Source organism: Polyodon spathula, chromosome 23 (assembly GCF_017654505.1).
Source record: "Polyodon spathula isolate WHYD16114869_AA chromosome 23, ASM1765450v1, whole genome shotgun sequence".
Lineage (NCBI taxonomy): Eukaryota > Metazoa > Chordata > Actinopteri > Acipenseriformes > Polyodontidae > Polyodon > Polyodon spathula.
This window is the reverse complement of record NC_054556.1, coordinates 12,987,528-13,013,949: the sequence shown is the minus strand read 5'-3', so window position 1 is coordinate 13,013,949 and position 26,422 is coordinate 12,987,528. Positions and strand designations below refer to the sequence as shown.

Genomic DNA, 26,422 nt, shown 5'->3' with positions numbered 1-26,422 from the left:
CATGTTTCTTTTAACCTCGAAAATAAAATAATATGAACTAATAATTATTTGAACTTAATTCTTTGGGTGCAGACATCCGACGTGAGGGATCTATATTATGTCTTCACATGGTCAGCCCACAAACACATTTTCTGATGAGAATGTTTCAGACAATGCTTAGTGGTTCAGTGACATGAGTGCTAGCTTCTGAGCCACTGACACTTTCTCAACCTAGGAGCTTTATTGGAAACACAGTGTGATTCCAAAGTGATTCACTCCTTGTTTTTAAATTAGTTAAATACATGCTGGTCCCTGGTTGGAGGCATTCTGCTAGCCAGGCCTGTAAGAACCATGACGTGTGTGTGTGTGTGTGTGTGTGTGTGTGTGTGTGTGTGTGTGTGTGTGTTATTGAAGAAATAAAAAAAGTATTTTGGACACAACTTTGCAATAAGACTGCTACGCATCTGACATATTTACAATCCCTCATGATGTCATTAATTGTACTAATAATACTGCATATAAACATAAATTTAATTAAGAAAAACAAGTGAACTAGTCTCTTTGCTCTCTGATCAGGATTCTGCATTATGTCCAAAACTCATACCTGATGCTCTGGATCCAATAGCAACTGGAACTACTCAAGACATCACCTTCTCACTGGCCAACACGAAGACCTTGCAGGTACTGTACAGCACAGCTTCCAACTCAACAGACCTGCACAACATAGCAGTCTTTCCCAACTAACTAAAGTGTAAACTGCTCCACTGAACGTCTTCATTTCTCTTACCAGAGTTATAGATCTAGGTCCCCAAAATAAGAAAATTTGTCACCAAAAATAAGAAAATCTTTTAGAACTGCACAATTATTTACATCATAATTCAGGACTAGCACAGGATCAGTTTCTACAGCTTCCACTGTGCTGTGGGTTGGAACTCATCAAAACCCACTGTATTGTTCTCACTCCCATAATCTATAACATACGGACAGGCTGGCTAGTTGAGTGTTGACACCCCTTTAAGTCACCCTGTCTAGTTATATATATATATATATATATATATATATATATATATATATATATATATATATATATATATATATATAGGTAGCATATCAATATTGTTCATTACAACAATCCATTTTGGGATCCAAAAATCTACCCGTATAGTTGAGATGTTTTGAATCTCCAAATTTAGAAATGTAACATTAGAATTCATGCTTTGAAAATTTAGTCGACAAATGTAACATTAGAATAGATCATATTTACTCTATACTTTTAAAACAACTATTTAAGTAACAAGAAAATTCCACATGATGCTGCAAAGCCGACAGAAAAACCCGTTGCTTAGTTCTAGTCTTGTAAAATGAATGTGTGTTTTTCTCCTTTCCAAAAATAGGGGTAAACCACATACTTATGTTTTGTAAAAAAAAAAAAAAAAATTGTTATATTTGAGGCTTATCCGATTTCCCTAAGTTTACTCTGGTGAACACATAGCAAAGTGTAGTGCACTACAGTGCCTGATAAACAACATGGTAAAGGACACTAAATAGAAAAAAAACATCAACTGTAAAATTACAGCACCAATAAATGTACAAATATAGGCGATTTCCTGCTACTTAAAACATTGACTGATAATGTAGCTCTTTTTGTTTTGTTGTTTGCTAGGGTACAGGTTTACAATGTTGCTTTGGAAGTGATCAGTGTTCTGAAGTAAGCTGGGTTAACACAATCACCATTGTCTGCCACAATGTAAAAGTGAGTATATTATTCCAAACACTGAGTTTCACATCTGTCCAACTGAGTCAACATATCCGTTCCCACAAGAAATTAATCAGAACTTATCAAATTATTACTGTTGTTGTGGTTTTGTATCTGCAGCCAGATATGCTGACTAAACAGAAAGGAATCCTACCATTCTGAACAAACCTCTTACTCTTTATGTTTTGCATCGGCTTCTCTGTTCCCATTTCTCCTACCGTCTCCTTATCCCCTGCGCAATGCACAGCGGAGAAGCATGTCCCTCATACACTTCTGTATACATGCAGAGAAGTAAGAGTTTTAGAATCTAGTTCAAGCTGTGATTGTTTGGATGAAGGAAGGCTTTGGAACAAAAGAAGCAGAGGAAGTGGCCAAAAGCAAACCCAGCTGATTGGTTATTATTGGTTATGGTTATTATTATCAGTGAAGGGGTGGTAACAATTCCACCCTCCGGGTGAAGTAATCCAGGAAGCATGGCCTGCGAATAGAGATTTGTTTAACCTAGTGAATTACCAGATATCATGTTTTAATTGAAAATGCATGTTTGTTAAAACATGAGTTTCTTTCAGAAGTGCACATTTGAGATCAATGTAAAGCATGGATGTGCATTGTTGAGAAACGATCATTAGGTGCAATTATTTGAAGATTTGACTCTGTTTATATCATTTGAATACAGCCTGCAGTGTTTCTGAACTTTACATCTGGGCGACTTCTGGCTTCCTTTATACAAGTATAAACATATATGGAAATTTAAACAAACATGCTATGAGAAATCTGTAATACTTCCAGTGTTTGTCTTCAAACACATGGTTACTTGATAGACACAGCTGTTTAATATAAAGTCTTTGCAAATAGCCTTTGATATTAAAATCTTTAAATATAGTATTTTGCTAAAAGTAATAGAGCGCCAAACTCTGACAATATGTTGAAGTTCTCTTTACTTAAATATAGGGTTTAGGGGCTCCAGAGTGGCACATCCAGCAAAGGCAATCCATGTGGATGTGCCCTATAGCCTGGGGATCACAGTTTCGAGTCCAGGCTATTTCACAGCCGACCATGACTAAGAGTTCCTAGGGGGCAGGGGACAATTGGCTGAGCGCTGCCCAGGTATGGAGGGCTTAGGTCAACAGGGGAATCCACGGCTCACCGCGCAGCAGCGACCCCTGTGGCTGATAGGGCGTCTGTGGTTCTACGGTGGAGCCTCCAGATCTGTGTTGACTTCCAGCACTATAGGTCTGACGGCCTCGCTGTGTATCCACAGTGTGTAAAATGACAGATTGGCAGGAGCACGTTTCGGAGGACGCGTGCTCCTGCCTCCATTCCCCAAGTTAGTGGGGGTATATATAGGGTTTAGACAAACGATCTGAAATATCCAGCACTGTATATATGCCTCACACCCATACTGTATAAACTGGCAGGTGTGTCTATTTTTTTTACCCTGAATATATGGACTAAACCTCTCCCAACTGACTCAGAACAAAGAAAAATAGAGGTCGACATCATTGAAGTCTTTAACATCTTAAAAGGAGTTGACATAGTTAACCCTAATAATACTTTAAATGCCAAAGCCAAGACCAGAGGACACAGTTGGAAATGATGTGGAGATAGACCTAGGACAAAGGGAAGGGGAGTATGGAATGAGATATCTAGTCATATTGTTGAAGCAGAATCACTAGGATCCTTTAAGACTCAACTTGACACAGTTTTGAGATCAATCAGCTACTAGGAACTGGACAAGCTTGCATGAGCCGCATGGCTTCTTCTCGTTTGTACATTTTCTTATGTTCGGATGTCTTATATAATTGTTTTGTTTCTGCAGCTCTATACAACTGAAGATAGTCAGCACATCCCGGTCCACCTGAGATTGAAGGAACACCCAGATAAATTCATTGACAGTCCAAAACCAATGAGAGGTTTGTATCTTTTTTACAAGCAAATATCAATGTAACGGGAAGCCAACTGAAAAAAAGAAGATCTGGTAGTTACTGAAGTGCGCTATTAAAACTGTTTAACTATTTAGCATCAGAAAATATCATCTTCTTTTAAATGTACACAAAAAGCAGCTGCTCGGTTCATTTGCATTTCATGGATACGTCTCAGTGTTGTTTTATGTCTTCCTGTACTGTTCTGTGTGGGAGAGAGCAGAGAGTGACTTGCTGCCTCTTGTGTTGTTCAGTGGAGGTGTATAACTGCATGTCGGGCAACACAGACTGCTCCCAGTGCTGGGGGAGAGAGGACCTGGGTCACCGCTGTGTCTGGTGTGAGAACAGCTGCAGGATGAGAAGCGAGTGCAAGGCAGTGCAGGAGTCCTGCTCCGCTCCAGAAATAAGAAAGGTAAGCCAGCATACACTGCAGATAAACATGTTCTTTAAAACAGAAAACAGTTTCATGCTATTTCTTTACAATTGTTCTGAGTGGTTCTGAGTTCTGTTTCTCCACTATTGAGATCTGTTTATGGCATATGAATAAGGCTGAAATATGACGAGGGCTATAGATAATGTTTTTTTTGTAAATGTATATCAGTATAGATATAGGTAGGGGTATGGATATGGTTTGTGTTAAGGTTAGGGCTTCAAGCTAAATTCCCCAATTCAGCACTTAGAATTCTGTCTTTGGTTTCCTCATTCTTGAAAAGTGTATGTGATCATTGACTCCTCATATTCTCTAGAAGATTTAGTTATTTGATCTGTTGAAAATATCAGTTTAAAAAAATGTAATAGTTGTTACAGGTATTTGAAAATTACAGTGTAATTATTTGTGCTGTTAATTACATTTGGCACATCTTCATGCCATCACATCTTCATTCATTCCAGACAGCTCTTGCAGGATCTCAATTATTATCCCGTTCCAGAGACCCACCACCTTTGTGTTGAAAGGGGCCTCCTATCCTCTGTCCTAAATCTCAACTTCCAAAAATATCGTTTGGTGATGAAGTCTGAAATAGTCACTGGATTTGATTTTAAAAACCTTGATCAAGTCTTTCCTAACCCTTCTATTGTGTAGGCTAAGTGGGTTGAATTACCTCAACCTGACATACCCTTTAACCCCTGGGATTAGTCTTGTTGCTCTCTGAACTCTCTCAAAATCCACAATGCCCTTTGAAACCAAAATTCAATCCAGAATTGATCAACCTCTCTTGATTTCTATTTTAAGTTGGTTGCACCCACTGAAGAAACAGGCAGTTCATTGGTATGATTGTAAGATAAACTCTTGCTTTTGCTGTTGACACCTTGGTTACAGTAGTGTCCCAAAGGGAAGTATGGTTAAAATGAAATCTAATCAGCCATGATAAACACTTCCTGTAGATAAAGCACTAATTGGAAAGATACATAAACTGCAGTAACAGGCCTAGAAAACACTACCCGGTACTGTAGTCTGTCAAAAATGAAGACTACAGTAAATTATAAGAGCGAGTTTGACTAAGAGCAGTTAAAAAGTGTAGTAAATCTAAGTTTTAACTGCTCTTGCACTGTAATTTTGCAGTTTTCCCATGCTAGTTTACCGTTGTTATGCTAGTTTACCGTTGTTATACTAGTTTACCGTGGTTTTGCTTATCATACCTTTGCCTATGCTTTAGTATGCATCACTATGCTCTTTTACACTTTGCCATATGTGAACAGGCTGGCTTGTGGGGACGTCAGGCCAGAAAGTAGACAGACAACAGTTTTGTGAGTGAATCCGCAGTTACGGCAGTTTATTATAAATCAAAAGGGTTAAACAAGACAAAACACTCCACAAAACAAACTGGCACAGTGGCCAAAACAAACAGACAAACAGACATTGTGCTAGTCTACAACTAGCACAGGTAGCAGTTGCCTCTTTTAGTTTCACTTTGAACACACTAACTTCGATCAACCAAAGCTGCAGGTTTATATACATGTGACTGTCTCCAGATTAGTAATAAATCAATCACTCTGGAGGCGGTCACATTCCACATGAGTTTAGCATTGATGAGGAATTTTAACCCCATCCGCGCTGTAAAATAATGAACAATAAAAAATTGTGTTTTTATACACTAAACAATACCTCTAAATCATGATACAACAAATACTGTACAGAATAACACAAAATACACACAGGGGTGGGGTGAACCCCGTCACAGATGCTTTTTCTATAAGACAGCTGCTTATCCAATGCTCATGTTATTGAGAATCTGGGGATATATGGAGGAACTTGTCTTTCTGTCTGCTTGTTTGAAGTCTGTACATCACACATGTACCTACAGTGGATGTAGCTCATGATAATCTACTTTTCCATGTTAGGAGCTGAAACTACAAAGTTTTGCTCGTGTGATTGCTGCAGCTGGGCTCTGATGCTGGTTTTTGTCCTGACCTACTTCATACACCGGGTTTCCTGTCAGTGCCTATGTGTGTGTTTATTTCCAGATTGAGCCCCTGAGTGGCCCGCTGGAGGGGGGAACCCTACTCACAATACAAGGAAGGAACCTGGGCCGCAGATTCAGTGACATCACGGTCTCCATCCGAGGTGTGGGCTGCAGGCCGCTCCAAGACAGATACATTGTTTCAGAAGTGTAAGTGAATGCTGCCAGGACAGCTGATTTTTAGGCCACAGTATTATTAGTTCTAGTTTATGTGGTTTTACTCTTAGTTTATGTACACAGTCAGTAAAACTTGCCCTGTATTTGCCAGTGCAGCGTTGCTGCTGGGACACAAGTCTGCGATGTCATGATGTTATAACTGAAACCTCCTTACGAAGAAATTTAAAATGGTGTTTTTATTTTACTGATAATGTTGTACATTAAACACCTATAGAGCTCTTTCCTCCACTGTTTGTATAACTATACAGGATATAGGACTGATATACTTGTGGATGACATGCACTGTGTTTTGTTTGCTTGGTGCTTCTCTGAAGAATTGTCTGTGAGACCGAGAAAGCTCCAGCGATGTTCTCCAGCGTGGTTTCTGTGATCGTGGGTACAGAAGGGAAGTCGAAGGAGACATTTTCTTACTTGGTGAGTCTTGTGGTTGTTTATGAATGTTGTTGCATTATCTGTTATGAACTAACCGTTTCAGTTGTACTATATGTTACTTGTTTTGTAAGATGTTACCTAAAATGCATTTCTGGGGTAAAGACCTTAATAAATCTGTCCCTTTGAATTAAGAGTGTTTCAATTAGTCTTTATTATCAAGATCAGGGATGGGCACACCTTTGGTGAGCTATACATGTATTTTGGTGGACTACATAATGCATAACAGTAAAATTTGCTACAAAACAGCATGTAACTGTGTATTAACAGTGTAAAACCATAAGTGCCCCTGGATCAGTCATCCACATTGAAAAAGGCTCTTTAGACTTCGAGTATGCTTACCATATAAGAATTATGCTTGAGAAATAAAATGTATCATTACAGAATAAATAATCTGTTAACTGTTGGTGGGTCAAATAAAATGGTCAGTCCAAAAGCTAGAAATCTTTAGCAAAATCATATTCTGCTCAGACAATTAATGCCTAACCTGAGCATAGGAATATCTGCCCACTTTAGCTTAAAATGAAACTGCAGTACAACGATAAAACAGACAATGTTTTACATAACTGTCATATTCCTAAACATCCCAGACAGCTCCTAGCAGCAGGTTAACAAAGCAGAACCAACATATTTCATAAAACGACTGGTTGGAGTCCAAAAGGAAATATGTTGTGAAACTCCATACCCAAACCTTCGAAAGTTATTCCTCTTCAGGAAAGATCTGCCACAAATAAGGGAAGCCGTGCATTAACTACTATGCAGACAATAGCTTCACTGCCCCCAAGGATGTGTCCTGTCCTGGGAAACCTTTGAGATGTTAAGACCATGCATTTCACCAAGGCCTGCTTTCTGTTAATCACTGTTGGGTTGGAGAGGTGTAGCTCATGCTGGTGAAAGCTACCAGATTGGTAACAAGTCTGCACTTTTCCATGCACAGACTGGCTTTGACTGTCGGCAGCAGCTCAGACTGTCAGGGGCTCCCCAGTGTTGACCAGGGTAATTCAGTCCAAAGTAGAGTGAATGTTTTTTAACCTTGTACCTTGCTGCTGCAGAAGACAGCAGCCTTCCTTATTTGAAATTGTCAACAAAAAGCTACGTGAAGGTTTTTGCAGGGTACTTTGTTCAGCATTGCTAAACAATTCCACAACCTTGTTAAGGGGGTCCGCCAACTATGTGAGCAAACAGGCCAGTCTATTGGTGAAGAGTTTTCCCTCTAATGTGGCCTTGCTGTCCTTCAGCAGGTAAGCTACAGACCTACAGTCATCTACAGACCCACCTGCAGCCTGATCAGTTCATGGTAGATTTAGCAGGAACCTGTTTCATCAGCTTGTTGTATATGAAAGTTGGTCCCTTGTTAAAATATGTAAGCTTTTACAGGACATTTTTGCTGATTCAGAATGGAATTTCCTCTGTTCTATGTATTTCATTTAAATTGCTTTGTTTAGCTGTTAAACAAATCCTGCAATTTAGTTATAAAAATACAAGCTCTGGTGCACATGGGCACATGTGTGAACCACTGATCCAGAGAGTGAAATCCCAAGGGCCCCACTCCCAAAAGACACATTTCAGCCTCCACATGGACGATGTGGTGTTTGAGATTCAGTATAGCACTCACTGGCATTTCTGCCCATTTGATTATACAGTGATGATTACCCAATTACTGGATCTGTGAGAGAGGCTAAAAATCAGATTACCACAGGAGTTTGAAACGTAATGAAACTCAATTATCTCTTTGAGTTTCAGTTGTTCACAGGGCTGAATAACCAGTCCAGGCAAGTCACTTCATAAGTGTGTTATGATTGTACCGACCTGATTCTCCTCGTCACAGTCTGCCTTTTTCACTTATTTCTTTGAATATTTGGTTTTAATTTCTCCAACAGCATTTTTTAAATAGATATCAAATATCGTTAAAACATAATAAAAAAGAGCCATTGGATATTTGAGTTTTGTCTGGTTTAGATTATACAGATGGCAAATCAAATATCAATTGAACAGAAGGAATGTGGGTGTTGAAGACCGTGTTAAAATCGTGACAAAATAGACTACATTTGTGAAGGTATTCTAGATACTTAACTGGTTTTAAATGCATCCTGGTATTAATCTGCAGTCTGCCCTTTAGAACCCAGAGGTGACTTCCATTGAGCCAAACTTTGGTCCCAAAGCTGGAGGAACAAAAGTGATCATCAGTGGCAAAAACCTGGATGTGGGATCAAGGATACGAGTCCTGGTCAACGGGACGAAAGAGTGTACCAGTCTGTTGTAAGTACCAGTCTGAGTAAAAACAACGAGGAAGAAAGCCAGCTTCAGTGATAAAACATAGGTAGCCTTCAATGAGGTTAAAAACACAGACATGCAATAAAGTAGTGGCAAACTAGCTGCTAACCTATTAACCCCTTCAACAGGTCCATCTTTTTCAGTTTAAGATATTTCTTGTATGTGTTTTATACTTCAGGATGTGCTGCTATTTTTAATATAATATCAAGTAAATGCTGCTTCCTGGTACTAAGTAGCATCTTCTGCTGAATAATCTAGCAGCAAACCAGGTGACTTAAAGTACAGGAAGTGATTAGGTTCCAAGAAGTGATAACCATTAAGCAGTAATATATATTTTTAAATATTTTAACTGGAAAAAAAATCTTAGTTCCCCAATAAGCAAGTCAGATTTAAAAAAGACCAGCGATTGAAATAATATCAATTTTTTTCTGATAATGTTTTTATTTGCTTCCAAATATGTATTAGTTATTTGGTAACCAATTTGGTAAGTTTGAAAAATCATCAGTCTTAGATAATATTAGTTATTGATTGTGACCTGATATATACAATTCTGTGCCATCAGCATAAAGCAAAGGGTAGATCATTACCACTATATATTAAATATATTGCTTTACATAACATATCATCAACCTACATTTTACATATCAGAAAAAACATATAAACTTCTGTGTTAAATAACTCAAAAAATATATTATTCAAACTGCAGCCGGATTCGAACTGAGATCTGTACTTATTCTAATGATGCCCAATGCAGATTGCTTTTTTTCCTCCTGCAGACGCACACAGGACTCAATTAAGTGCACCATGCCAGCAGCACTGCTACCCAAGACAGAAAGTGTGCAGGTGTGCATCCAGTTTGAGAGCAACCCCTGTCCCAGCAGCAGCAACAGCACCATGTATACATACATGGAAAACCCAGTCATATCTGAGATCAGTCCGAAAACCAGCCATATCAGGTAAGAGTGTATGAAAGTAGAATCTTCATCTTACAGTGATTGTAGCCAACAAAAGCATGCCATAGCTCTTACAGGTTATGGTTTTGAGGGTGAAATTGTTCCCACCCCTTTAATGGCTTCTTCCTGACATTAACCAACCAGCTGCTTTCTGCATTGACTGACTGACTTTCAGCCAGTAACATGCTTTGGGAGACACTGCCAAGATGAAATGACCCAGGAAGTGCAAACAGATAACCTGAGAATAAGGAATAGAAACTGAGAGCTTCCTTTAACCAGATCATTATGTTTTAAAATGAAAATACATGTGTGCTTTAACGTGTGTTTATTTCCAAACTGCAGACTTGAGACCTATTTAGCTAAATGAACTGTGAAACAGGTAAAGGTTCTAACAGGTTTATGAAATTACTTTGTTAGCTAAAATTATTTTAATTGGGGGTCAGTGTGGCGTTGCGGCTTTATGCAGACTTTCATGTGGGCCAAAGTAAGAACACAATTCAATTAATTCCATACGCTCACCACTCTCTGTATAAAGAAGTGTCCTTTTCGCTGTCCTAAGTTTATCTCCACTTCATTTGCAACTGTGTCCTCCGGTCTTGGTTTCTGTGCTGTGCTTAAAGTATTGTTTTCAGTTAACTCTGTCAACTCCTTTTACAATTTTAAGGACTTCAATCATGTCCGCCATAATTCTTTGTTCTAGACAAATAGATTCAGTTCTCCCAGCCTGCCTTCATAGCTGAATCCTTTAAACCCTGGGATTAGTCTGGCTGCTCTTTTTTGGACTCTCTCCGTGACTACATTGTCCCTTTGGCACTGTGGTGACAAGAACTGGACACAGTACTCAAAGTGCAGTCAATGTGGGGGAATCTTGTGCTCTGTAGGTGACTATAGTGAACTCCAGTCTCCAGTGCTTCCAATTCACTGTTTCACTTGTTGTATTGTCTTTTTTAGTGGAGGAAGGATACTCACTTTGAAGGGGCAGGAGTTCAATCTGATCCAGAACATCTCCATGGTGGTTTTAAGGATCGGGAAAGAACCAGCAGTAAGTGCTTTTCAGATTAACAGTGGATCACAATCACAACTGCATTAGTGAATGTGTAAATGCCTGCTAGTTACACTAGGATCCAAGTTCAATCAAGGCAACATTTTTAACATATATTCCATGTTAAAATCAATATGCTTTAATACTTTCTGCTCCCCTTCATAGCAGCAGACGTCCAAACTTTTTTTGTTGTTTCTTTTTCTTTATGATGCTGTTAGATGTTTTGGTTGTTGGTTGACAGTGAATTTTGTGTTGATACAAACTGATAGATTTACAAACCAGTGAGAGAAACACCAATACTACCAAAGAGGTCATTTAAGGTCCTTTTCTGCATTCCAAGAGAGTAAAGTATTAACACCGACTTATTGAAATTGGCACTTCTGTGGTGCTTCAGAAGTTAGATCCAAGTTACATTTAAAATCTGCAAAATGCTTTCATCCATGGACTTGCAGTTGCAGGAAAGACAGTGTCTGGAATATTTTAAAAAGTCATAATAACCACTGTACTGTGTATGTTTTTCTCCTGTGCTGGACTTTTTGGGCATTCCTTGTAAAATATTGAATTTAGATATCTAGTTAAGATAACTTTTCTCGTTTTCCATGCTGTTGAGTAAAGTAGCGGTTTGTTAATCATATTCTGCTCTTCCTTTTCAGATCTGTGCAGTTCAGAGTCCTACCATTATCACATGCCCCTCCCCAGCAGCCTCTAACAGTACTGAGGAGCAGCCGGTAAAGTTTTACATCAACGGGGTCCTGTACACGGGAGATGGCTCGGCCGTCCACAGAATGCCTGACTACGATGACGATTCGCACTCTAGCAGCTTCTACATGCATTACTGCGAGGACCCGCACTTCTACATCGCCAATAAGGAGAAGTGGATCAAGCACCATCACGGGGAACCCCTGACACTGGTCATCATGGTGAGGTTTTCTTACTGTCCAGCATCTTCCAACTCTTTGTTTGTATCATTGTCTTTAGTGGATTCTATTTCTAATGGTTTCTCAAAGAAATTGTAATACGCTGCTGTTTGTTTGAGCAGTGATGTGGTATTTGCTGTATTGTTTTAATGAGACACAAGTCTGTGTGGTGTGCAGGGTCATACACAGCCACACAGTTATGGAGCATAGCTTTTCTTCCTGGCTGGGAGAAGTGAACGATTTTCATTAGTGATTCCGCAGGGAGCGTCGTCATGGGTTCCCCCATGTGTTGAAGAGGCAAAATCAGCATTGACTGTTTTTCCTCCCCACTCTACAGCGCACCCTACTGACCAGGCTTCTAAAGATGTATTATTATTACGAACATGTTAAACTTTAGACTTCTCATTGATATAAACAGTATATTGATATTGTCAGTATATTACAGGAACAGAAGCACTCACTGTGTTAATCGTACCACAAGATATGGGAACACGGTTAAAACTGACAGTACAGGTACCACTAAAAAGACCACAGTCCTCTATATGGAATAAAAGCTGACCTCAGTTATTTCTTTATGCTTTGTCTGTTCAAAAATAGCTACAGTCTTCAGTTTAGTTTAACTTGTGGTTAAACTTGTGGTTAGCAGAAATGCTTACATAGAAATATTTCACTTGTTTTGACCTGTAAATGTTTTCATGCTAACACAATCTGAGACAGTGTAGAAGCAGTATTGCCTGGTTGGGTTGAAATGTTTTTGTAAAAAATAAAAAGCTTTGAGGAAATGTTCAGTAACAAAGGTGGAGTGCGTATGTATCCTGGAATGGAACAAAGCCAGGAGCTAAAGCAGTAAACAGGGGAAGCTGCAGGATAAACATCTGACGTGCTCCACATGCTAAGGTTAGCACATTTCTCTTTGATCACACCTGGTTTACACTGACCAACTGTACAGCCAGCTAGATCTATGATGTGGTATTGGAGTTATAAAATGTGTGCTCTTCAGTTTACCCATGAATTAATAATACGTCACATTTTCCAGCAGTTGTATTTCTACAGTATGTGGTGACTTTATTAAATCAGTCTGGACTTGAACTTGCGTTGAGCTTGTTTGGAGAATCCTAAGTGCTGGGATTGAACATTCTTCCTCATTCCGTTCAAATCACGTGACACTGTGACCTCTCTGAGTTCAAAGCCACGCAAAGGCAGGTTTACAGAAAAAATGGTAACTCTAACGAACCTAGAACCACTTAGAATTGGCAAACGCTTAAAATAATAAGGTAAAGATTAAAAAACAAATAATGTAAAATGACATTTGAAGAAGATAAAGCTGCAGGCTATGTTGGTGCGGCATAAGGTATAAAATAGCCATGTTGCCAATCAAAAGAGAAAGACAGGGCTCAGGTCTGCTGTGTGTCCTAGAACTGGCTTGTATACAAATCAATCTTCTAGAATGACTTGAGTGAACAGATTGCAAGCAGTGATGTTGTTTGGGGCTGGCATTGTTGGGGAAGCTCCTTTTATAAAACTACTTTATTACAGTTACAAATTACCTGAGCAAAACAACTAGTTACAGTTACAAATAGTTACTTTTCAGGCACAGTTTACATTTAACAGAGGTATTTTTTTTTTTTGGTTTGATCAGGCTGCAGCTCAAAATATTATTTTAAGATCCAACTATCAAACCCAATAGTTCTCTCCTCTGACACAATTTTCTGGCGAAATGATATGAAGCCTGTTGAAGCGCTTTTCTGGTTTCCATGTTATGCATTACCTGTTTGAAAAGCAAACTCTTACAGTTACAAGTTACTGAAAAAGGTAATCAGATTACAGTAATGTATTACATGTATTTTATGGCAATGGAATATTGATATGCTTATCATTTTTACTTCACCAGAAAGCAAAAAACTGTTTGGATCTGAGACCAGAGGAATACAAAGTGATGATTGGCTCCATCCCCTGTGAGATCAGCTTTAACAATGAGAAGGTCTTCCACTGCACCATTAACGGATCCCTGAGCTCCACCGAGAGGCAGCTTCCTGTCATAGTGAGTGCAGGCAGGGGGGTTACTGTGTCAGTGCAGCATGGTGACCTAGCAGACTGCAGGCAGGGGGGTTACTGTGTCAATGCAGGATGGTGATCCAGCAGACTGCAGGCAGGGTGGTTACTGTGTCAGTGCAGCATGGTGACCCAGCAGACTGCAGGCAGGGGGGTTACTGTGTCAGTGCAGCATGGTGACCCAGCAGACTGCAGGCAGGGGGGTTAATGTGTCAGTGCAGGATGGTGATCCAGCAGACTGCAGGCAGGGGGGTTACTGTGTCAGTGCAGGATGGTGATCCAGCAAACTGCAGGCAGGGTGGTTACTGTGTCAGTGCAGCATGGTGACCCAGCAGACTGCAGGCAGGGGGGTTACTGTGTCAGTGCAGCATGGTGACCCAGCAGACTGCAGGCAGGGGGGTTACTGTGTCAGTGCAGCATGGTGACCCAGCAGACTGCAGGCAGGGGGGTTACTGTGTCAGTGCAGCATGGTGACCCAGCAGACTGCAGGCAGGGGGGTTACTGTGTCAGTGCAGCATGGTGACCCAGCAGACTGCAGGCAGGGGGGTTACTGTGTCAGTGCAGCATGGTGACCCAGCAGACTGCAGGCAGGGGGGTTACTGTGTCAGTGCAGCATGGTGACCCAGCAGACTGCAGGCAGGGGGGTTACTGTGTCAGTGCAGCATGGTGACCCAGCAGACTGCAGGCAGGGGGGTTACTGTGTCAGTGCAGCATGGTGACCCAGCAGACTGCAGGCAGGGGGGTTACTGTGTCAGTGCAGCATGGTGACCCAGCAGACTGCAGGCAGGGGGGTTACTGTGTCAGTGCAGCATGGTGACCCAGCAGACTGCAGGCAGGGGGGTTACTGTGTCAGTGCAGCATGGTGACCCAGCAGACTGCAGGCAGGGGGGTTACTGTGTCAGTGCAGCATGGTGACCCAGCAGACTGCAGGCAGGGGGGTTACTGTGTCAGTGCAGCATGGTGACCCAGCAGACTGCAGGCAGGGGGGTTACTGTGTCAGTGCAGCATGGTGACCCAGCAGACTGCAGGCAGGGGGGTTACTGTGTCAGTGCAGCATGGTGACCCAGCAGACTGCAGGCAGGGGGGTTACTGTGTCAGTGCAGCATGGTGACCCAGCAGACTGCAGGCAGGGGGGTTACTGTGTCAGTGCAGCATGGTGACCCAGCAGACTGCAGGCAGGGGGGTTACTGTGTCAGTGCAGCATGGTGACCCAGCAGACTGCAGGCAGGGGGGTTACTGTGTCAGTGCAGCATGGTGACCCAGCAGACTGCAGGCAGGGGGGTTACTGTGTCAGTGCAGCATGGTGACCCAGCAGACTGCAGGCAGGGGGGTTACTGTGTCAGTGCAGCATGGTGACCCAGCAGACTACAGGCAGGGGGGTTACTGTGTCAGTGCAGCATGGTGACCCAGCAGACTGCAGGCAGGGGGGTTACTGTGTCAGTGCAGCATGGTGACCCAGCAGACTGCAGGCAGGGGGGTTACTGTGTCAGTGCAGCATGGTGACCCAGCAGACTACTGACATTCTGAAGGGGTGGGCATAAGAAACAGTGGAATATTTTAATAAGATACGTTGTTGTTGTTTATTATGTTTTTAAATTATTTTTGGATAGATTTAGGACCTGTTTATTATTATGATTATTATTATTATTTATTTTTAAGCAGACTCCATTATCCAGGGAAACTTACAGTTGTATACAAAAAATACAAGTTTATAAATTGCCATAACCTGCAGCGCCATCCTCCTTTTCATATAAAATAAAAATAAAACAATTTTACACATAGATTCTAACTCTGAGGTAAACGCTAAGGAGTGTCTACACCTGTACACTGAACTTGACGTAGGTTCTTCTTACTGTATATACTGCACCTCCAAATTTATGTTTGAGTTTTCTAAGATAAGGATATAGCAAAAAGCACACCATATTAAGCTTGATATGGGAAAATTCTAACACAGAATAACGAGATATGTTACAAGACACAATTCAGCAGCTCCAGTCTGAGTTAGCAGTTTTTCCATATGAAAATCAACAGGGTGTTTAATATATTTACATGAAGAAGGAAGTAACTGCAATTCTAAGTTTTTATTAAGAAATATAATTTAAAAGGACACACTGCGTGTTAATACCAACACTCCAGAGAGGCAGCCTTGGCACTTTCAGTTTGTTGTTCAAAGAAGCCACAACCTGCCTCAGGATGAAACAGTTGTCTAGCACAATGTGGGCAGTGTACAGCACAGGTTGTGAAATAGCTTGTTGAAATATCTAATGTAGCACTGTTTTCAGCCCCAGAGTTGTATAAATATCATTATGTAGCAAAGCCATACTGGGTCTATTACTCATAGGGTGGATTTCTGAGCCACTTCTAAATGGAGGGTTCCTGCTCTGAGTGATGTCATCACTTGCATACAGAATACTGAGAATTAAAGGACCTATTTGTGATATACAAAACAAGATACAATAAAGGCTAACTGACCCACCCTACTCGCTTATAAACCCAAACAATTTCAAACACTGAACAGTTCTGTAACTGACATTACTAAGGGGATGGGGGTCGATAGCTTTCTCTTGCTTATCTTGGCTTGAGTCACTGATGTGACTTAAGATACTGAACATTGAACAGTACACATGTGCTTCATTGAAATACAATCCTCCCTGCTGATTTGCTCATGACCACATTATTCAACACATATTTCTGGTTTTAATGGCTACCCAGCAAGTAGAATATTTTTTCACTGACCCTGGACTTCTACAAGGAAATGGAATTTGAATGGACTGGCTTTTCAGTCATAACCAATAACCACTTTTATTATAGTACAACATCTTATAGATTTCCGAAAACATTGAACCCAACAACGGGTGAAGAAAAATAATGAGTAAAAATAGTTGGAGTGCAGCCTCATCCTTTAGCATCCCGGTGCAACCTGCTTAAAAAAACAATAAAATAATAAATCTGTGTGACGTGTTCAACCCGTGAACAAAAAATATTAGGCAGAGGAGCATTGTATACTCCCCCCTCCCTCTGGACGAGGCTGGGAGTGAGGTGGTGGTTATTGGGGAGTGAGGTGGTAATTTGAAAGCACAGCAAGACTGAGTTAATAGTCTAGTGACCTTATAGGTTAATGGTAACTTGCCGGTAATGTAGGCTTGTAGAGTAAGAAATTAATATAACCGGTACTTGTGCTTTGGATTTCCTGCCTAAAAACTTAGTAAGTTTTATATTCTGGAAATGCTTTCTTTTAACTGGACTGATCAGCTGAGAACTTGTGAAATTACCAATGCTGACCATCGCAAAAACAATGCTGACCATCGCAAGGTTTTTAACAGCACTGACTAGTCTGCCCTGCTTTACTGTGATTTTTCTGTCAGTCTGCTGTTTAACATCCTTGGTAAAAAGCTCTCTCGGGAGAAGTTATGGCTGGAATGTGTGTCTTTGGCCTCTGTGATACCCCAGGGATATTCCTCCCCACACTGCCAATATCCATAGCACAAGAACGTTTTTTGTTTTAGGCTGTATCTTGTATTCCTTTCCAGTTATGCTTGTGGTGTAGTGTTACGACAGCATGGTCACCATGACTGATCCCAAAAATTGCGTCTTAAAGGATCCCAGTGATTGTGCCTAAACAACTAGGTAACCCATCCATTACCCTCACCACTCTTTGTGTGAAGAGGTGACTCCTTCCCTCTATCCTAATTCTATCTGCACTTCATTTCTGGTCATGGTTTCTGTGCTGTGTTTAAAGTTTTGGTCAGGGTTACCTTTGTCAAGTCTTTATAAGATCTGTAAGTCTTCAGTTATGTACACCCCAATTCTTCTTTGTTCTTGGATAAAGAAGTCAAGGAATAGTAGATTACAGAATGTAGTAGTTTTATTTGTGTTATTATCTTCTGATGTTTGCAGTTTAAACTTGCTTTCTGTTATTAAGTTAATTTAAATACAATTGAAGTGATGGGATTTATTCAATATATTTAAAACAGTACGTACCAAGGTTATGAATGCCAACATATTTAATATGAGTAGATTAGTGCTTTTTTGTCTGTAGAATTATTTTAAAGACAGCTGACATATTCAGATGGTGGCAGTATTTAAAGTCAGGCAGTGTTTAGAGCTATTGATACACTCAATCAATCAATCTTTATTTTATATAGCGCCTTTCATAGTGGAACACCATCACAAAGCGCTTTACAAGATGCAGTAAATACAAGAAAATCCATTATACTTCAAATAGAGAAATGCATAATACATAATATACAGTGAAATTAACTCCAGTAATTGCGTTTGGAATTTTACACAGACAGTAAAATTCTCCCATAGTAGAATGGAATTCTTAATACCTAACCCTTTAAGGACTGGGATCGTGTTAACATAGTGTTAAAAAAATCATTTCATTTTGAAACAAGTGGATATAAGCAGATACTACTTCATGAACTAAATGTATCAGGTACGTTTCTTTTTTTCTTTATTACTGATAATATTGGAACGAATAACTATTATTTTATTTATAAATATTTATTTTGAGAAAATAAATCGAAAGTAGTGTCCATTATTGCTTACAAAGTGAAACAATGTCCTGTAATTTTGCCCAAACATCAATATTTTTTAACAAAAGTATTGTAAAGTCCCTTGGGTCACAGAATAACACTTTAGACATGTATCTTTAAGCAGAATTCATAGTTGAATAAAAGCAAAGTTTTTATGGTTTCTGGAGTACTTTAAAATGCTCCATGGAGTGTGCTGAAAAAAATGACACCATGTCCAAAACACTATTGTAAAAAATAGATTTTATGTGAATTTTTATAAGAATAGAGTCAACTATAGCCAAAAAACGCCTGGTCCTGGGGGAGCATCTCACTGAAAAGTGCTTGGTCCTGAAAGGGAAACGTACACAACTGTATAGCAAGGAGTCCCCGAGTGACTCATCTGGTAAAAGCATGGATGCATCAGTCATACAGTAAGGGGAGCGCAGGGGAGCAACTTGGCTGTGCAAACGTCTCTGTTTTCACTGTGGATTCCAGAAGGAGGCAAAAAAGAAGCAGACATCTGCCTTTGTCCTCCAGTGGTTAGCAACTCACTGGCATCCGCTGCATAGCTCCTGGGTGTAAAGAGGCAGTTGGCTTGGTCACAGGATTGGTGGATGCCCACTGATGTTCAGTTCACCTGAGCTGTGTGGGGAATCGCTGCAGTGGGGGAGGCTAATTAAACATCTAAACTGGGGAGAAAATAGGGTTTAAAAAATGCTTGGCAAATGTGACTGAAACACTGGGAATGAACAAATACAGAGATTAAAAAAAAAGAAGACAGCTGACTCTTTAAAATGGAAACCATTGAGGATATTGAGCACACCTGTGGCTCCAGTTTGCAAATCAGCAAGTCTGTTGACAAGATAAAAGATAATAGACTATAGAACAAGATTCCCACAGCTCTCTCTGAGAAAAAAAAAAACAGTCACGCTTTAGAGAAAGTCAAATCCAAGCCAAACAAAGAGATTGTCAAAGCTGTGATCAGAGCAGTGATCACGGTGGTGAAGCCATTTAACACAAAGAATAGAATGAGTGGGGAGTGCAGAACCTGAACCATAACTGAAAAGAACTCACCAGAGCAGAGTGGAGAAAGAAAGTGAGCAGCAGAACAATCATAGACTGGAAACACAGGGGTTTGTACAGAAAGAGTTCATAAAGAATGAGGGGGTGAGAGGAACAGTAGAGGAAGCTGGGATAGACTGAAAACATTGCAGACAAGACAGAGCCTTTTAAGATCAGGTGTTTAACAAGACAGAACCTGCATTTCAAAAGAACATCATATGATTAAAGCAGGGAGTATTTGTCGGAAGCCACAGAAATCTATCAAGGCAGTTTATTTGAGTGCTTGTGTTATCCTGCTGTTCAACAGATTTCTCCCTGTCTTCTGCAGATAAAACTTTAAATCTGCAGGTGTTGTTTGTTTTGGTATTGACGTGTTCTTGTACTGGAGGTAGAACTTGCTTTTAAAAATTGAGGTTAGCAGTTATATCATCAACCTTATTATTCACATGCAATCTTATTATACACGGTTCTCGCACCACCACCGTGTATAATAAGACTGTAACACTGAAGTGTATAGGAAAATTATAATTACCCATGTAAAATAATAATAACAATAATAATAATAATAATAATAATAATAATAATAATAATAATAATAATAATAATAATAATAATAATAATGCAATGTATTCTTGACCTAGAGAGAATTTTGCATTCATAATGTGCTTACAATTTTGATGCAATTAAAACTTAAAATTAAAATCTCACAAGTCCTCTTTCTGGAGAAATTACATTGACATGATACAAAAACATGAGTACTGACAAAAATGTGTGTTCTACATTTAACTCATCCATTCAAAACTTCAAAAAGACTAGGTTATCCAAACTAACTACTTCAAGTCGTCAAGCTACAACACTAAAATGAATTATAAATCACGTCCCTGTTGGAACCTATACACAGCAACTACACACAGTTTCACTGAGAATGTAAATCTCACACTGAGAATCTCAATGACAAAGTATGCTAAACATATAAAACACCACTTGTTCTATATGCACAGATGTGTTTGCATAAAAGACTCAACACAACGAAGAGTATGTGAGAAATACACTCTCAACTTGATTAGAGGAAGCCACCAAACTCTTATAAACATGCACAAGAAAAAGACTTTGTGAGTTCTTTATTTCTGGTTTGGTCATTTCTGGGTCAGGTTGTAGTAAAGAGATTTAAGGAAGCAGTCCTTAATCTTAATTTTAAAAGCATGTAAGTAGACAATGTTTCCACAAAGTGGTTTTCATGATTAATTAACCAGTTTAGTTTTAGACCTTTGATTTAGTGCATAAAAACAATAATATCGGCTTTATGAAAACACGCAGTTTCATGTAAATGAAATATGCGTTTAGTGTTTGTTATCTTTAGTTGACTTTACTTACAGTAAAGTCAGTCAGTGACCGTTGTACGTTATGTTAATGGACTGGAATGTTGTTTATTTAAGAAAATCAGTTCACCATCTTTTTCTTTTCAGTTAGGTGACTGGAATTAGGACAAAAACACCTACTAATATTATATAGCATAGAACAAACACATTGTTTGACATTTGCCGTGTCCCATGTTGTCCGTCTCTCAGCGTTATGTTTTTAAACATATTCTAACTCAGTTTCATTGTTTGGTCATACATCTTGGGCAATACATTTCTCAGCATTTACTCTGGGGAGAACATAAATGATCTTGGGATCGCAGTGTATCCAGAACATGCTCCCCCTTGCAACAATGCTGGTTTTCTTTTCCCACAATACACCACTCATTCCAATCGGAACAACAGCACTGTTGCAGGAGTGATATTTGGCACAAAATGGATCTTCTGGTGAACATTCACAAAGTTGAAAAAAAGTAATTCCGTACTTGATTTACCTATAAAATATTAAAAGAATCAGAAATATGTTTTTTTTTTTTAAAAAAACATTGCTGCCATATGGACAGTACGGCATACAGCAAAGGTAAAGCAACATTTCTTATAAACACTGCAAGAGGTTCTGGAACACCTCTAGTTTTGTGAAATTTAAAAATAGGAGTTATAAAAGACAGCTTTTAAAAGGGTTGAGAAATTCCAACATTTGGGCACAGATGAGTCATTTTTTTATAGCTTCTGTATATATATTCAAATGCATATTAATTAAATATCATATGAAGCATTCAATCCTCCCTTCTGTTTCTTCTATTCAAACTGTTTACTTATTATTATTATTATTATTATTATTATTATTATTATTATTATTATTATTTTATTATTATTTTTATTTGTTTGTTTATTTATCTATTTAGTAGCAGGCGCCCTTATCCAGAGCAACTTATAGTTGTTACAAAATATCGCATTGCACAATATCACATTACACAATATCACATTACAAATAAGAGCGTTTATAAAGTACAGTAAAATCAGTTGAAAATAACATCATATTCAAATAAGAGCAAAATAAAGAATAGAGTAAATAATTACATTTAAGAGTGAATTTGACTAAAAGCAGTTAAACTTATTGATTTGCCATTATTCATATTATGCTGTTTATCCATTAACCAAATCTTTGTCCATCCTTAGCTTCTTGCAATCCACCCAGCAGTAGGATGGCAGTGGCTTTTTCTTTAAAGGAACATTCTCTGTGTCATTTAGGTGCAGGTTGGGAATTTCAAAGAGGAGATCGCGAGGGTGCACCTGGGAGGCAACGAGATGGCTATCATTGTGTCCATAGTCGTATGCAGCATATTACTACTGGTCTGTACAGTGGGTAAGTGAACAATATCCTGAGACCATGGTAAGGCTTGGCTAACTGGGTGTTCCTTGGACTACCTCTCTGTAGAATGTGTCATAAACCTGTCTCAAATGCAGGAACCTTTCTGCATCTCTCTCTTGGTCTAAAGTTCAAACACCACGCAACTGAAATATCTCCAGTGCTTGAAAAAATGCAACTTCAAACCGTAGGATTACTGAAATCCCAAGTTATTCCTCTTTATTTTTGTTACTTTTTAGCTTTGGGGGTCTTTTGTACTAAAAGTCGCAGAGCAGAACGATACTGGCAGAAGACCTTACTTCAGATGGAAGAGATGGAATCTCAGATTCGTGACGAAATCCGCAAAGGTAAGAACTCCAGAGATTAAGCAAAGGTTCCAGAATGTTTTGCATCATTGACTGTGTATGGCATCGCATTCTGATGACATTTTAACACCCCTGTGGACTCAATATATCTCATACAATCATGTCTGTCCTCCACATACATCTGGTAACCCAGAGTGTAACCACGAATCTGTCCCTCTGCAACACTCTGCCTGTAGACACATGCTGTGTCCCATGTTGTTCGTATTGCAGTGTTATATTTTGAAACATATTGCCAACTCTTGAATTTTTTAATTGGTCATAAATCAACTGGGCAATACATTTTTCAGCATTTACTGTAGGCAGTGTTCGCCAGTAGAAAATAAATGCTCTTCCTAGGATCGCAGTGTATCCAGATCACGCTCCCTCCTGCAACAATGCTGGTTTTCTGTTCCCACAATACCTCACTCATTTCAATCAAAACAGTAGCACTGTTGGAAGAAAAATGATCTTTCTCCTGCTGAACGTTCCCAAGTAAAAGTTGAAAAAAAGTAATCATGTAGTTGATTTACTTATGATGTGTGAATAAAAATATAAAAACAATTGGGAATATGAACAACACAGATATTTCAGTAAGAAATAGAGCTTGGGGTATTCCTTACTTACACTAGCGGCTAAATGTCTCAGGGGAACAATTGAATAGGTCCACTCTGATGAAACTGATGTACTTGGAAGTCAGACGAGATTCTGTAAATTCTATTGAGGCAAGTGGGGTGATTTAAGCTTCTGAGTCCATAGGATGTGGAAACAGACATGATACAAAATAAATCTTAGCAACCAGAAGAATTCATGAATTAAGATAACTGCTATTTCATACCCATGCCAAGTTGCTCTTTAAGTGAAACACTAACAAGAAAAGCTTCCTTTTCATGCCATCACTGTTTCAACAGAATGTGCGTTGCTTTGTCTAGAACAGTTTTAAGGAAGCGGGGGAGTAACACAGTTTCGAAACCTATGGAGCAGAGGATGTGCTGCTGCAGCTTGTGATCAGATTTGTCAGGTTTTACCAACACATTTAAAGCACTGACAAGAGTTGTTAAGTTTCTTTCCAAATTAAAAACACTGGTGAAATGTATTTTTCCTCTAGCAAAATAAATGCTCTATTGAATTGTTGCACAAATGCATTTATCTGACTAGTACATTGTTTGTGTGTACTGTAAATACGTATGCATTTCTGTGTAATACGTTGTTTCTCTCTGGACTGTAGGTTTTGCAGAGTTGCAGACTGACATGACAGACCTCACCAAAGAGCTGAACAGCAGTCAGGGCATTCCGTTCTTGGAGTACAAGCACTTTGTTACACGCACTTTCTTTCCCAAGGTGGGTATTACAGTTAGAAAAGAGACTGAAGAGAAAATGGAACAATGCTGGGCATGTAATCAAAAACTCTACTCCCTAACTCGTCAGACACTTCTAAAGACTTGACGTCAGCTGTTTTAAATCAGTTATATGTTTGAAAAATGGTAACACTTTATGTTGCATCTGTAATTGCTGTGTATTTACATACTTACAAATAGTTACAGTGTTATTATGCATAGTTGCAATGTTCTGAATGTGAAAACTGTGTGTGTGGGGGTTGTGCCCCTTAGCAGTGCTCTGACTACGAGAGAAGCTTTGTGCAACCCATCTACCAAAACCACCCTCAGGCTGCTGTGACCCCACAGGAAACCCACCCGCTCCTGCAGGACTGGAAGGTAAGCTGCTGCACAAACACAGACAGAGGACTCATCAGAGTTTAAAATAGAATCACAAAGAGCACCTGCATAGTGCATTGTTTCATTCTGAGCTGTTAAACTGTAGGATATGCACGTGTGTCCAGATTATTCAGAGTGTTAAAATAGCTTGCATTTTTGTGTTTGGCTGCAGGAAAGAAGCTAACATTACTTGGAACTCAATTCTATCTTGCTCTCAGGCAGTGTAGTATTTTACTATAACAAGCCCCATGAGTTGGGTGCAGACCCCTCTAGAATGATGTTGCTTTGGGAGAAGCCAGGAACCAATGTCTGGGGCTTGTTATTGTACAAATAAGTCAAATGTTTCATTCATTTGTTTTCCATTGATCAGTGTAAAAAAAAAAAAAAAAAAAAAACATTTTCACTGTTCTAGTCTTCTAACCCAGTGAAACCCAACACGGAGGAAGGAATTGCCTTGTTCTCCACACTGCTCAACAACAAGCACTTTCTCGTCACCTTTGTCCATGCACTAGAACAGCAGAAGGATTTTGCTGTAAGAGACAGGTAACTCAATATGACATTTCTGAACAGTGGTGAATTGAGTGATCGGGAGTGCTGGGGAGTAACACATTACATGTAAGACAGTACTGTAATCTGATTACATTCTTCAGTAGCTTGTTGCTGGAACAGTTCCTTTTCAGATAGTTAACAAAATGTGGTAATGGATGACATTTTATATGAACAAATAATGTAGTTACATATAATCGCATTTAAAAAAAAAAAAAGACTACAGCTAATGCATAATGTGGAAGTCAGAAAGCGCTTCAGCTATGCAGATCAAACCTTACACATAGTGATGGGTGACTCCATTCAATCAACCAAGTGTTGGGGTGGGTCCAGCGACTGGAAACGAGTACACGCAAAATAAGACTGGGCACAGAGAAGACACAGTCGAGTCCTGAGTCAAAACAGGAGTTGGCCACCCCTGAGAAGAAACTATTTGTAACTAGTTACATGTTTTTTAATGTAATAAGTTACTGTAACTGATAAGTATAAGACATTATGTTTTAAAAGAAACTTCCCCAGCACTGGTGGTAATGTATATGTTAAGTTAATTCGGAAGTCTGCCTTCATAACGCTGCACTTCTCCTGGTAAATCAGTTGCTACTTATTTTTGTATTAAACCTACAGTTGATGTAGAACATGATTAACAAGCATTTCCATGAGGTAGGGAAAGCAACACTTGACAGCTGTCTTGGCAAACTGGATTTTAGTATTTTAAGGAAGCAAATTCCTCATTAAATCAACACTGTACAAACGAGAGGAGGCCGTTTGCCTTTGTAATGCGAGTCTCCCTATGATCCCCAAGGTGTAACATAGCTTCCCTCCTCACTGTTGCACTCCATGAGAAGCTGGAGTATTACACCAGCATCATGAAGGAGCTCCTGGTGGATCTGATCGATGCATCCGCCTCCAAGAACCCCAAGCTGATGTTAAGGAGGACCGAGTCGGTGGTGGAGAAGATGCTTACCAACTGGATGTCCATCTGCATGTACAGCTACCTCAAGGTGAGCTTTTCACATTACAATAACACAAGGCAGTGGAACTGAAATACAAATCCCTCCCTCAGGACCTCTTACACAGTCTTGCAACATCATACAGCCAACATCACTATGGGTTTTCTGTACCAGCTTCCACATTCATCAACTTCAGTGCAAATACCCCTGAGAAGAAGCTAGAAACAAACCACTTAAGAATAACTAACTTCTTTTTATTTTGTGTTTAATGTGTGTTTTTACATAATTATGAACCTCCCCATATGTGCATTATGTATGCTTTACTGAATGATTTTTTTGATAGTTTTGTTGCTAACTTGTTTCCACTTTGTATTCCGATTAGCACATAGTTTCTGTTATTGTTTTTATTTTTTTTTATTTTTTTGGTCAATATTGTTTTGTGATTTGTGCGTGGAACTCTATTGACCGTTATTGCAGTTCTAATGTTGCAATAAAGTGGAACATATGTTGATATTTCACTGTGCTTGTGTAAAGTTAAAAATACATAGCAGATAATACACAGAGAATTAGTAAAATACGCTGCCTTGTGTGATTCAGTGGTCCA

General features: G+C 39.4%; 1 protein-coding gene across 2 annotated transcripts in view; it reads left to right on the top strand.

Annotated features, from left to right (window-relative positions):
* Positions 1–26,422, top strand: part of LOC121297955 (plexin-D1-like) — a 51,896-nt gene that overhangs the window by 14,823 nt on the left and 10,651 nt on the right. The window contains exons 9-25 of one of the 2 annotated variants that reach the window (XM_041224591.1): positions 556–660; positions 1,643–1,732; positions 3,555–3,648; positions 3,912–4,069; positions 6,121–6,266; positions 6,608–6,707; positions 8,842–8,981; positions 9,773–9,952; positions 10,901–10,991; positions 11,645–11,911; positions 13,800–13,949; positions 22,149–22,263; positions 22,506–22,613; positions 23,836–23,948; positions 24,221–24,322; positions 24,735–24,865; positions 25,671–25,869. In XM_041224591.1, the coding sequence (XP_041080525.1) occupies positions 556–660; positions 1,643–1,732; positions 3,555–3,648; positions 3,912–4,069; positions 6,121–6,266; positions 6,608–6,707; positions 8,842–8,981; positions 9,773–9,952; positions 10,901–10,991; positions 11,645–11,911; positions 13,800–13,949; positions 22,149–22,263; positions 22,506–22,613; positions 23,836–23,948; positions 24,221–24,322; positions 24,735–24,865; positions 25,671–25,869 (2,289 nt within the window). Of the gene's footprint in view, positions 1–555; positions 661–1,642; positions 1,733–3,554; positions 3,649–3,911; positions 4,070–6,120; positions 6,267–6,607; positions 6,708–8,841; positions 8,982–9,772; positions 9,953–10,900; positions 10,992–11,644; positions 11,912–13,799; positions 13,950–22,148; positions 22,264–22,505; positions 22,614–23,835; positions 23,949–24,217; positions 24,323–24,734; positions 24,866–25,670; positions 25,870–26,422 lie in introns of both variants that reach the window. The other variant, XM_041224590.1, reaches the window with a different exon arrangement.